Genomic DNA, 12,209 nt, shown 5'->3' with positions numbered 1-12,209 from the left:
ACTTTCTAGTCGCTCCTTGAACTTGTGAACACAGTTGCGATTTAAACAGTAGGTTTGTTACGATATTTTTTTTATGAATTCACGACTATTTTATGTTTACATTGTGGACGTTATTAAACGTGGTCTAATGATGTATCCGTGATCAAAGCGCTTGCAACACGTTGAAGTTTTAACACGTTTTAAGTCGTCGTAGCCTAAAGGATAAGACGTCCGGTGCATTCGTATCTTGCGATGCACCAGTGTTCGAATCCCGCTGGCAAGTACCAATTTTGCTAATGAAATACGTACTTAACAAATGTTCACGATTGACTTCCACGGTAAAGGATAACATCGTGTAGTAGCAAAATTATAATTTGCGTAATTACTGGTGGTAGGACGTCTTGTGAGTCGGCACGGGTAAATACCATCAGTCTGCCTATTTCTGCCGTGAAGCAATAAGGCTTTTCGATTTGAAGGGCGGGGCAGCCGTTGTAATTATACTAAGACCTTACAACTTTACTCATGTCGCGAGGTGGGTGGCGGCATTTACGTTGTAGATGTCTATGGACTCCGGTGACTACTGAGCATCAAGTAGGTCGTGAGCTCGTCCACGCACCTAAGCAATCAAAAAAAAGCTTGTTAGCTCGTAAAAATCAAATACTTTAAAAACTGCATTACTATTTTCGAATGCGCTGTGCACCCACGGGCGGCGTATCTCTAAATAAAATGCAAGATGGCGTACGCGATGACGTCACAGGAGTTCTAGATCTGCTAATTTTTGTATCTCATCCTTGACTTTAGCGCGAATTTTAAATCTGGAACGTTTTATTTTTATTTGTTTTTAAAATTACAATTACGTAGGTAACGCGCCCGTGACTTCGGTCATTTCTCGTTACGTTGGCAATGCGTTTTTTCTTGTTCATTGTCATTGTAATGTTGCCTATTGACATATAAATATAAAGAATATTTTAGTTATTCTGAAGTACAACTTTTTTTTTTCAATTGGCGGTTAATCGATGATCAAACTGACTGTCCACATGCTGTTAAGTAAGTGGTTAGCGGAACTAATAGACAATTAGAACGTGAACATCGCTACCCACCTACCTCGAACCCTGAATCGATTGCCGAAACGCCTGTCCGATCCCTCAAAACGTGACAGCTCTGTGGCAGTATAAGGCGGGATCGCGGTGACTACCTGTAAATATAAAACAACATTTTGATTGGTGTTCCAATGCAATATGCATCAAATCGAAATCAAATAGTCAAGGTAGACGAGCTTACAGCCCACCTAATTTTAAGTGCTTACCGGAGCCCATAGACATCTACAACGTAAAAGCCGCCACCCACCTTGAGATGTGAGTTCTATTCTAAGGTCTCAGTATAGTCAGTATAGTTATTTTCAAGTATTTCGAATATTTAATCTATGCAATAGCAAAAAATGTAATGACAATGTAAACCACTGACATAAATCGTCATTGTGGTTTTAATTATTTTTTTTACTGGTGGTAGGACCTCTTGTGAGTCCGCACGGGTAGGTACCACCGCCCCGCCTATTTCTGCCGTGAAGCAGTAATGCGTTTCGGTTTGAAGGGCGGGGCAGCCGTTGTAACTATACTTGAGACCTTAAAACTTATATCTCAAGATGGGTGGCGCATTTACGTTGTGTATGTCTATGGGCTCCAGTTACCACTTAATACCAGGTGGGCTGTGAAGCTCGTCTGCACAACTAAGCAATAAAAAAAATAAAGTTGAATTACATAATCTTAAATACTTCAGAATATATTTAGCCGACTTCAAAAAAAAAACAGACGAAGTTCAAACAATTGAATAGATTTTTTTTGTATGTGTGTTCACACGTGTGGTCCCATTTATATTTTACGAATTTTGTTGAAGTCGGTTTTCTTGGTTTTTTTTTTTTCTATTATATCTTAATTATGCCTGTGATTAGGTAAAATAAGATTCGTAATTAAGTCAAAGGTCAAGGCCCGAAGTGATATCAAACATTATGTATAAAATAACCTCAAATGAAAAAGATTGAGTTATTTAATCGGTGTCTCAAGCGGAAACGCGGCGATCAGTTGAGACGACTAATCATCGGTTACAAGGTCGACTGACGAGAAGCGTTCATGTGGAAAATTGAAAGAAAAAAAAAAGTATACAATTTTTTTTTCTTTTTTTTCGTTTTTATGAGATCGAGTCCTTAGTGAAATAAAACCTTTTTTATTATTTAATCATTTTATTTTACTAATACAATTTGACGCATCTATCTATCTATCTATAAATGAATTGCTGTTCGTTAGTCTCACTAAAACTCGAGAACGGCTGGACCGTTTTGGCTAATTTTGGTCTTGAATTTAAGTTTATGTTATACAAAAGTTTAGGTCTTTTATTTATCGATTGAGGCACTACGAAGTCTGCCAGGTCAGCTAGTAATTAATAAATTGACTTGTACTTATTGGTGTTCAGTCTAGGTTTCATATCGAGCAGTGAAAGGTAATTTGGTTAAAGCGAAATTTTTGCAGCTTTACATGAAAGCCAATTAAAGTTTAAAATTTTAGAATAAAATATCGTAACAAAAAAACACGCACATCTAAGCAATAAAAAAAAAACTGCCACTTGATTTTCTAAATTTTCAAAATTATACAAAATAGTTCTTCCTGCTCGCAGTCAATCCCGAAACAGTAACAGAGATACGCGGCCGATATAAGTACCGTATGGTACCTTAATCTCAGTAATGTCTCAATATCGCACTGGTGATTTGAAAATAATCATTAACCTCCACTAATAATACAAATACTCGAACAACCTGTGATCCGAGGTCACGATTTTTTATTTTTATTGCTTAGATGGGTAGACGAGCTCACAGCCCACCTGACGATAAGTCGTTACTGGAGCCCATAGACATCTATAAAGTAAATGCCGCCACCCACCTTGAGATATGAGTTCTAAGGTTACAATGGGTGACCCACCTTTCAAACCGAATCGCGTTACTGCTTCACGGCAGAAATAGGCAGGGCGGTGGTACGTACCCGCGCGGACTCACAAGGGCACTTTGCAAACTAGATGTTATTATTATCACTATCTTAAATCCCTTAGAAAGGTTTAAATTAAAATAAATTAATCTATTTATTATTTGTTCGCAGACCGTACGTCGGAAAGTATACGAAAAGAAGAAAAAAAACAAACACAAAATTGATGGACTTAAATCTATAAATTAAGCTCAAAAAAAAACACTTAATTATAAGTCAAAATGTCACATCATTTGGTGACAGTTTGCATGTTTTGTCTACTGTGCGCCGCCCACACTTGCGGCTCCCACGTGGACATACAGACAGATGGAGTCTCGGCACACGAACCGAGGCTCGAGACCACGGACCACATGCCCCTCGAATTAGAAGAGAAAAGGAGGCTGGATTCGAGGAACCGCTACCATCAGAAGCTTCAGAAGATCAGACAGAAGGATCGCTTGAAGAGGGACGCGAAGAATGTCGACCCTGAGTTGTATGTAGCCCAGATATTCGGCATGTACGGGGACGCCGCTAGTATGACCATGAACCTGACCGGCTTCAACAAGATGCTTGAAGAGCTAGACCTGCATAAGCTGATCGATGGTGGCCAAACGACCGACAGCACGGCCTACTTCCACGTTCAGACGTCGAAGGATGAAGAAGTTGTCAGCGTGAGTCGTATTTTTGTACATAGTAGTAGTTCTATTTTTTCAGCTGGAAAGGCAAAGGTATCCCAAAACATGCAGCCTAAACTTTTGTATAGTATTCTTTTTTTATTTTATGAAAAGTGATTCATTTGAAACATTAATCAATTGGCATTTAATTAAAAGTTTAAATGTAATCTAAGTAAAATGGTGGTTATTTAGTGGACTTTTTGGAAGATCCCGAGAAACTATGTTCAGTAGCTTTGTTTCATTTTCCCACATTTGTTCACTTTAACAGATACTAAAAAGTTAATAAACCACCGTTATTACACATTTAAACCTGAATAAACACTAAATAGAGAAAATAAAACAATTATCATTCAGGGTGCGAGTTTCGCCACCATCACTATAGATTATCAATCGAGGAAAAGTAACCAGCCAAGGTCCTTAAAACCAACAGCTAATACTGCAAAGCTAATAAAAGCTAGTGCTTCCGTATAGCTTTAACGTTATTCCAATGAATTTGAGCTCCAACCTTAGCTTTGGTTTTATCGATCCTTATGAAAGAAAAGATTTCATGGTATTTAAAAATTTTGATTGCAGTGCGTTAACAGTTCAGAACTGGTTACAACGGTGAACACGAGGTTAAAGCCCCACGACCATGGCCACGGTCACGAGGATCACACCCACAGCGACCACGACCACGAACTCCTAATATCCAAAGACACGTTGAGGTCAGTCTGTCCAATATTGCTGTACCAGAAACTAGCAAACACGTCGATAGAACGTTCTGGATGCGTCAAAGAAACGAATCTACTGGTTCGCCACCACCGAGACTTGGAAGAGAAGGAGAACGCGTACACGAAAAACATGTTCGCGGTCTGGCTGTATTCATCCCTGAGCATAACCGCGATCAGCGCCTGTGGTCTCCTAGGCGTGGCGGTCATCCCTGTCATGCACAAGACTTATTATAACCATCTGCTGCAGTTTCTGGTGGCTCTGGCCGTAGGGACGCTGTGCGGGGACGCCTTGCTGCACCTGATGCCTCACGCGATGAGTCCCATGCACGACCACGAGGGCGGTGGACATGCGGTGGCGGAAATGTCGCACGACGACGGAATGTGGAAGGGATTCGCCGCCATGCTGGGCGTTGTGTTCTTCTATTTCACAGAGAAGGGATTAACGGTTGTCGTTGAGTGGAGGAAACGCAGGCAGAAGTTGGAGGAAGACAAACTTCCGACCAGAGTGCGCGTCCTTAAGGACGAGACGGTCGGGGGATGTTCGGGTGGTTCAAAAGCTCCCATAACGAACACAACTTCGAACAGTCTCATGAAGATCTTTAAGCGGGACGAAAAGGGAGATCCCACAACGAAAACTTGCAAGCACAAATACTCTGAATATCCTTATTGTTATGATGAAATCGATACGGATACTCACGACGAGCACCATCTGAGGGACGGTATACCGCCCAGCCCTAAAGCGAAGCACAACTCCGTAAGCGTGGTCTCGTCCAACGCCCTCAATCCTGAGGGCAAAGAGGAACCCACAGCCAAGGACTGGCTGCTGAAAGCCGAGACCACTCCTGCTGTTGTCGAAATGAACAATATCAAACACAAAGAAGACGGGTCCAAGGATCTGAAGGATGGCGGCAGTTACACAGTTATATTGAGGTCAGTGTTTGTAGCTGTTTGTCAGTATCGGTACAAATGTAATGGTGGTAGGACGTCGTGTAAGTCCGCGTGGGTAGGTACCCTCCACCCTGTCTATTTCTGCCGTGAAGCAGTAATGCGTTTCGGTTTGAAGGTTTGGGCAGCCGTTGTACTACTATACTGAGACCTTAGAACTTATATCTCAAGGTGAGCGGCGGCATTTACGCTGTAGATGTCTATGGGCACCGGTAACCACTTAACAGGTGGGCTGTGAGCTCGTCCACCTATCTATGCAATAAAATAATAAAAATATTAAAAAAAAAGTTTCTGCATGATCGCGCTGTTTCAAGGGCACAGTTTGATACGCCATTAAACTTTTTTTAAAACCATTTTAAACTTTAAATGACCCCCCCTCTCCTCCCTGTAAATTCGTAAAAATATCGCTCAAACCAAATTTCCTTTCACGCCTCGGTATATTATAAGTAATGGTAGGATTCCGGCATACATAACAAAAAGACAGTTTGTATTTTTTGAAGACTACCCCCTAATTTACGAGACTGATGTGTTCCAACAGGGAACATTCTAGAGCGCACCACGGTCACTCCCATGCCCATGGGCACGTGCACGCTCCACCGTCGTCGATAGCGTCCGTGGCCTGGATGGTGATCATGGGTGACGGCCTCCACAATTTCACAGACGGCATGGCCATTGGTGAGCTTTGAAATAACTAGCTTCGACTTTAGCATCATTCAACGCGACGAACTTATTGAGGCTTATGCGAAATTTGAATTCTGTATTGACACACCAATATTTATAACATAACTAGCTGACCCGGCAGACTTTGTAGTGCCTCAATCGATAAATAAAAGACCTAAACTTTTGTATAAAATAAACTTAAAACAAACAAAAGGAATCCGTCGGACTGGGGACACATCAAAGGGAAAACAAAATTGTTATTTTTATTTAATTCCGAGCATTTTCATATTTATCTACATTTTAAACCTTCTCTGGACTTCCACAAATAATTCAAGACCAAAATTAACCGAATCGGTCCAGCCGTTCTCGAGTTTTAGCGGGACTAACGAACAGCAATTCATTTTTATATATATAGATAATTAGTAAAGTATAATCCACCCACACATCGCCCTGTCTATTTCTGCCGTGAAGCAGTATTGCGTGTCGGTTTTAAGGGTGATGCAGCCGTTGTAACTATACTGAGACCTTGGAACTTATATCTCAAGTTGGGTGGCGGCATTTACGTTGTAGATGTCTATGGGTAACCACTTAACATCAGGTGGGCCGTGAACTCGTCCACCCATCGGTGCATAAAAAAAACCGCTTCAATAGCCAACTGAAATTGGTAAGACGAAACTGGATATCGGTAATTAATATATCATAGCCGCTACGGGTTGCTGTTCCAACTTCATACAAGCACTGAGTTAACTTTTACGCTATCGAGAACGTTAAAAAACTCTCACTAAGCACATAGACTGTGGAAGCGGCCGGCTCGCTAAAAATTTAATGTTGATAAAGCCCACTGAGTTTCTCGCCGGATCTTCTCAGTGGGTCGCGTTTCCGACCCGGCGGTAGATTCTGCGAAGCACGGCTCTTGCTAGGGTTCGTGTTAGCATCGTCGTCAGGTTTGAGCCCCGTGAGCTCATCTACTAGTTAAGGTTACGCTGAAATAGCCTCTAAAGGCTATCAGATTAGGTGGATGAATACAATTGTGCGTCTCTCGTTACACAGGCGCAGCGTTCGCATCCAGCATAGCAGGTGGATTCTCGACCGCCATCGCGGTGCTCTGCCATGAACTTCCTCACGAGCTGGGTAAGAAACTGGATCTGGCATTGTTGTGCGTCACAATGAGACTGGTTGTTCAAATATTAGCGCATTATTTTTGCCTTTATTTAATCGACTTCAAAAAAAGTGGTTCTCTATACTGGGATGATTTTTTAAATATCTATTTTTTTTATCTGACAACCCTCTGGCATCCTTGTCGAATAGTCAGGGTTTTTCTGAAATAGAAAAAATAAACATTCTGAACGATCAAATTAAATCTTAAGCTACGTTTCTGTGAACATATTTACTAAACGCTGCAAACAGTACTTAAAGGAGAACAACGTCTTTCGTAGCTACGTTTGACAGCTGTCAAATTTGACACGTGTCATCGTGATGTTTTTTTGTTACATCGTTGATGTTAATTAATACGCTTTTATTAGCTTCAGACGTATGTTAATATGTAACGGAATCTTTGAACATGATTTTGACCCCCTTCAAAACGTCGGATTAACTCGAAATTTGGCATATTTATTAAGGACCGATGACAATTCAATATTTTAAAAAAAATTGAAAAAAAATTGAAATTCATCTAACTGAAAATTAAATAATAGTTTCAAAAACAAAAAAAAAACGCTTTTATAGAAAATCCAACAAAAAAGTAGAAAATAAAAAAAGCTTTTCAGGATATTATCAAAATAACCCTTCTACTCATATCTGTTCATAAAATATTTATAACTACTGTTACCATGCACCCCACACTTTATTTTACAATAAAATCATTTTTCTTACTCTATTTTTAATTTAAATTTATTAAAATTTATTTTCTATTTTTTTTGTTTTTTTTTAAACTATTATTTATTTTCAAATATCGTTTTCAGGCGATTTCGCGGTGTTACTGAAGGCGGGCATGTCTGTTAAGCGTGCTGTCTGCTACAACATACTGTCGTCGGCTCTGTGCTTGGCGGGGATGGTCTGCGGGGTCCTGGCCGGGCACGCCCCCTCGGCAACCAGGTGGCTATTCGCAGTGGCAGCTGGCATGTTCCTCTACATAGCCCTCGTTGATATGGTAAGTTCGATCACAAGCGAATCCCGATTGTGATGCGTGGGTGGCGCATTTACGTTCTAAATCTCTATGGGCTCCAGTGACCACTTAACACCAGGTGGGCTGTGAGCTCGTCCACGCAACTAAGCAAAAAAAAAAACATGAACTCGTGGCTTAAAGGATAAGACGTCCGGTGCATTCGCGTTGAAGCGATGCACCGGTGTTCGAATCTCAGGCGGGTACCAATTTTTCTAATGAAATACGTACTCAACAAATGTTCACGGTTGACTTCCACGATGAAGGAATAATAACATCATCTAATAAAAATCAAACCTCTCATTTGCGTAATTACTGGTGGTAGGACGTCTTGTGAGTCCGCACGGGTAGGTACCACCACCCTGCCTAGTTCCGCCGTGAAGCAGAAATGCGTTTCGGTTTGAAGGGTGGGGCAGCCGTTGTAACTATACTGAGACATTAGACCTCATATTTCAAGGTGGGTGGCGGCATTTACGTTATATATATTTAGGGGCTCCAGTAACATAACACCAGGTGGGCTGTAAGCTCGTCCACCCATCTAAGCAATAAAAAAAAAAACCTGCGACATTAGTGGACTTTATCTTTTCATCCAAAAACCCCTCAAATGTAGTTACGGTATCACCATTTTTGTCTAATTCTGCCGCGATGGAATGCCCCCCATGATAATTTTGAAAAGAAAACAATAACAAAAATTTAACGGTCTAAAGAAGTTTCACTTCAATATATACTTTTTACTCACAAAAGTTTCATTTTTACCCCCCAATATTTCATTTTATACCTCATTTGGGGTAATTTACCTCGGTTCCCCGACCGCTGGACTAAACCCTATCGGTTCTACGGAGACCGTTAATTGTCTTAAACCACCCCCACAATTCAATTTGAGCAAATCAAACATTTCATCATGTTCGTTCGCAGATGCCTGAACTTAGCACGTCTCACAGCAACGAGGGTACGCTATGCCAATGTGTGCTGCAACTGATGGGTCTAGCCAGCGGCATCGGTATAATGCTGGTCATCGCTCTATACGAAGACGACCTCAAAAACCTGTTCGGCTGAAAGTGAAAGTGCCAATTTTAATAAAAATCGATCGTTGCCATACGAGAAAAAAACGTTCTAAAGATCAAACAAAATACCGCAAATCTTAAATTTGTTTTTCTCGTCTGGCAACCTCGCTCGTTCGAAGACTCCAAAGAAGACAATGTGATCGTTAAATGTTTAAGAATTCCAAGTGCTGTTCGACCCGCGTGCCTAATGTTCCGTTCGGAGACGTCAAAGTGACAGCTGTCAGTTTGACGTTTATCCCACTGACAGTTTGTGAGCGTGTCTGACTGACCTCGGCGTGTGTTCCTTTTTGTTTACGCAATTTTAACAACGGCAATTAAGGAAGACCTTTGAGTGAATCTTAATAAGGAGTCCCTTCTTTATAAAGGACTAAGAACTGTTCAGTGTGTTCCTTCCGTAAGCGAAAGCATGAATTAAACTTAAAAGTATTACTTACTACTACTTACAACTATATTAATTTTAATTTAAAGTGTCTACATATAAATTTTTTTTTTTTTGTATTTTTAAAATCGAAACAAAAATAAGTTTTTCGTAAATGTAAATATTTTAATGATAAATGTACTTAAGATTAATGATACGTTCACAGTGGATAAATAAATAAATATACATATATATATATACTTATATATGTAAATTAAAATCATAATGTGTTTTATGTGCGGCCTAATTAACAAATGTGAATCTTCTTTAGTGACAAACCGTAATTAACTTGAATAATTATTAACTAATTAACTAATTGGACAACGGATATTGATTCTTAAAAGTGATAATGAATGTTAACAATATTAAAATTAGCTCATTGACTAAAATGAATTGATTTTAACATTTTTCAACAATGCATAAAGCATCAGTGGTTGGCTTGTCGTTTCTTTGGCCCCAAATGACGTCAGACATAATATGTGATTGTAATAAAAACATTTATTTAAATATACTTTACAAGGCAAATAATTTATTATAAAAAGAAGAACATAATATTCCTAAATAACCTGAAAGTACAATACTTACTTACTACTTGATTGTAATTGTGCAAAACAATAAGCTGTTCCCTATTTTGATTTGAAGCATAAAGCTGGTCTAAATTGAAGATCAGGTTCAATTCTAAAGTTTGACCAGACAGTGATGAAGAAAAATCTTTATAATCTGACTGTATCGGTGGTGTAGTAGCTAGCATCCTTAACTGTTGGGCTGAGGGTCATCGGGTCGATTCTGATATTGAGCAAACATCTGTGCAATGAACAGACTTGTTTGCTCTTTGACTGGGTGCTTAACCATATACTCACATATCACACATATGGTGCAATAACTTATGTGAAATTATGTAATCGCCATCGGAGTAGAGTTCATCCATACTACCTGGAGCCGCTGCGGTCATCCACAGTGCGTTTCCAGAGATCTTTTTTGCCACGTACCATCCGGCTATGGAATGAGCTCCCCTCCACGGTGTTTCCCGAACGCTATGACATGTCCTTCTTCGAACGAGGCTTGTGGAGAGTATTAAGCGGTATGCAGCGGCTTGGCTCTGCCCCTGGCATTGCTGAAGTCCATGGGCAACGGTAACCACTCACCATCAGGTGGGCCGTATGCTCGTCTGCCTACAAGGGCAATAAAAAAATAATAATAATAATTTTCCTGGAGAAACGTTGGAAAATTCAACATCTTATATAAGTTCTGCTAGGCTATAGAAATGAAATGATAATATTTTAACTTCATCAGTAAAAGTAAACATCTCGCTCTTCTCACTAATAAGTGAAGCAGTAATGCGTTTCGGTTTGAAGGGTGGGGCAGCCGTTTTAACTATACTGAGACCTTAGAACTTGTATCTCAAGGTGGGTGGCGCGTCTACGTTGCAGATGTCTATGGGCTCCAGTAACCACTTAACACCAGGTGGGCTGTGAGCTCGTCCACCCATCTAAGCAACAAAAAAAAACTATTAAAAATGCATTTTCTCATACTCAAAAAAACCTAACCCTAAATCCTTTTCCGACTATCGACCTATATCCATTCTTCCTTTCCTATCTAAAGTCCTTGAACGCCTTATCCATAACCAGTTGAGTTCGTTCCTTAATAGTCATGATCTCCTGAATCCCTTTCAGTCCGGTTTTCGTCCTGGCCATAGTACAGTCACTGCTCTGGTAAAAATCACCGACGACATACGCCTGGGTATGGAAAACGGTCAGTTAACTGTGTTGACACTGCTGGACTTCAGCAATGCATTCAATACGGTTGATTTTGACATACTACTTGCCGTTCTTCGCTCCTTCAACATATCTCCAACTGTGATTGAATGGTTTCGTAATTACCTGTACGGACGCCGACAGTGTGTTCGCCTTGGTGAATCGATTTCATCTTGGTGCAATACATCTGCCGGAGTGCCTCAGGGTGGCGTTTTATCTCCTCTTTTGTTTTCTCTTTTCATTAATTCAATATCTTGTAATCTCACTTCGTCCTACCACCTTTATGCAGACGATCTTCAGCTGTATTGTCAAGCTCCACTTCCTCAGTTACATGATGCTATTCGAACTATGAATAGCGACTTACACGTCTTATCTGAGTGGAGTAACGCGTACGGCCTTAAACTGAATCCAACAAAAACGCAGTGTATAATTGTTGGCAGCCAAAGGACATGCAGTAAGATAGAGTGGACACATCTTCCCCAATTGTCTCTTGACGGGATAAACATCCCGTTTAGTGACACCGTTAAAAATCTTGGTGTTATCATTGACCGCAGTTTGTCATGGGGACCACAACTGGTGTCAGTCAGTCGCAAACTATTTTCCTCTGCAGGTTCCTTACGTAGGTTGCGTAATTTTCTTCCAACATCTACTAAAATTGCACTTGCACAGTCTCTGTTACTCCCCATTATTGATTATGCCGACGCCAGCTATCTTGATCTAACCGAGGCCCAGCTAAATAAACTTGAGCGGCTTCAAAATTTTATCATAAGGTTTATATTTGGTTTACGCAAATATGACCACGTCTCTGAGTATCGAGTTAAGCTCAAGTGGCTTCC

The 12,209-nt window shown here is 40.4% G+C and overlaps 1 protein-coding gene across 7 annotated transcripts in view; it reads left to right on the top strand.

Moving 5' to 3' along the window:
* The window catches only part of LOC101736498 (zinc transporter foi), a 49,143-nt gene extending 39,301 nt beyond the window's left edge, over positions 1-9,842 (top strand). For all 7 annotated transcript variants that reach the window (XM_038015577.2, XM_062672860.1, XM_062672854.1 and 4 more), the window contains 6 exons: positions 3,123-3,658; positions 4,235-5,301; positions 5,855-5,991; positions 7,027-7,107; positions 7,938-8,125; positions 9,053-9,842. In XM_038015577.2, coding sequence (XP_037871505.1) covers positions 3,230-3,658; positions 4,235-5,301; positions 5,855-5,991; positions 7,027-7,107; positions 7,938-8,125; positions 9,053-9,193 — 2,043 coding nt within the window. In that variant the 5' untranslated portion in view covers positions 3,123-3,229 and the 3' untranslated portion in view covers positions 9,194-9,842. The remainder of the gene's footprint in view (positions 1-3,122; positions 3,659-4,234; positions 5,302-5,854; positions 5,992-7,026; positions 7,108-7,937; positions 8,126-9,052) is intronic.
* The last annotated feature ends 2,367 nt before the right edge of the window (positions 9,843-12,209 follow it).

Source organism: Bombyx mori, chromosome 2, assembly GCF_030269925.1.
Source record: "Bombyx mori chromosome 2, ASM3026992v2".
NCBI classification, from domain to species: domain Eukaryota; kingdom Metazoa; phylum Arthropoda; class Insecta; order Lepidoptera; family Bombycidae; genus Bombyx; species Bombyx mori.
The sequence above is the reverse complement of the archived record's forward strand: the minus strand, read 5'-3'. Positions and strand labels throughout refer to the sequence as shown.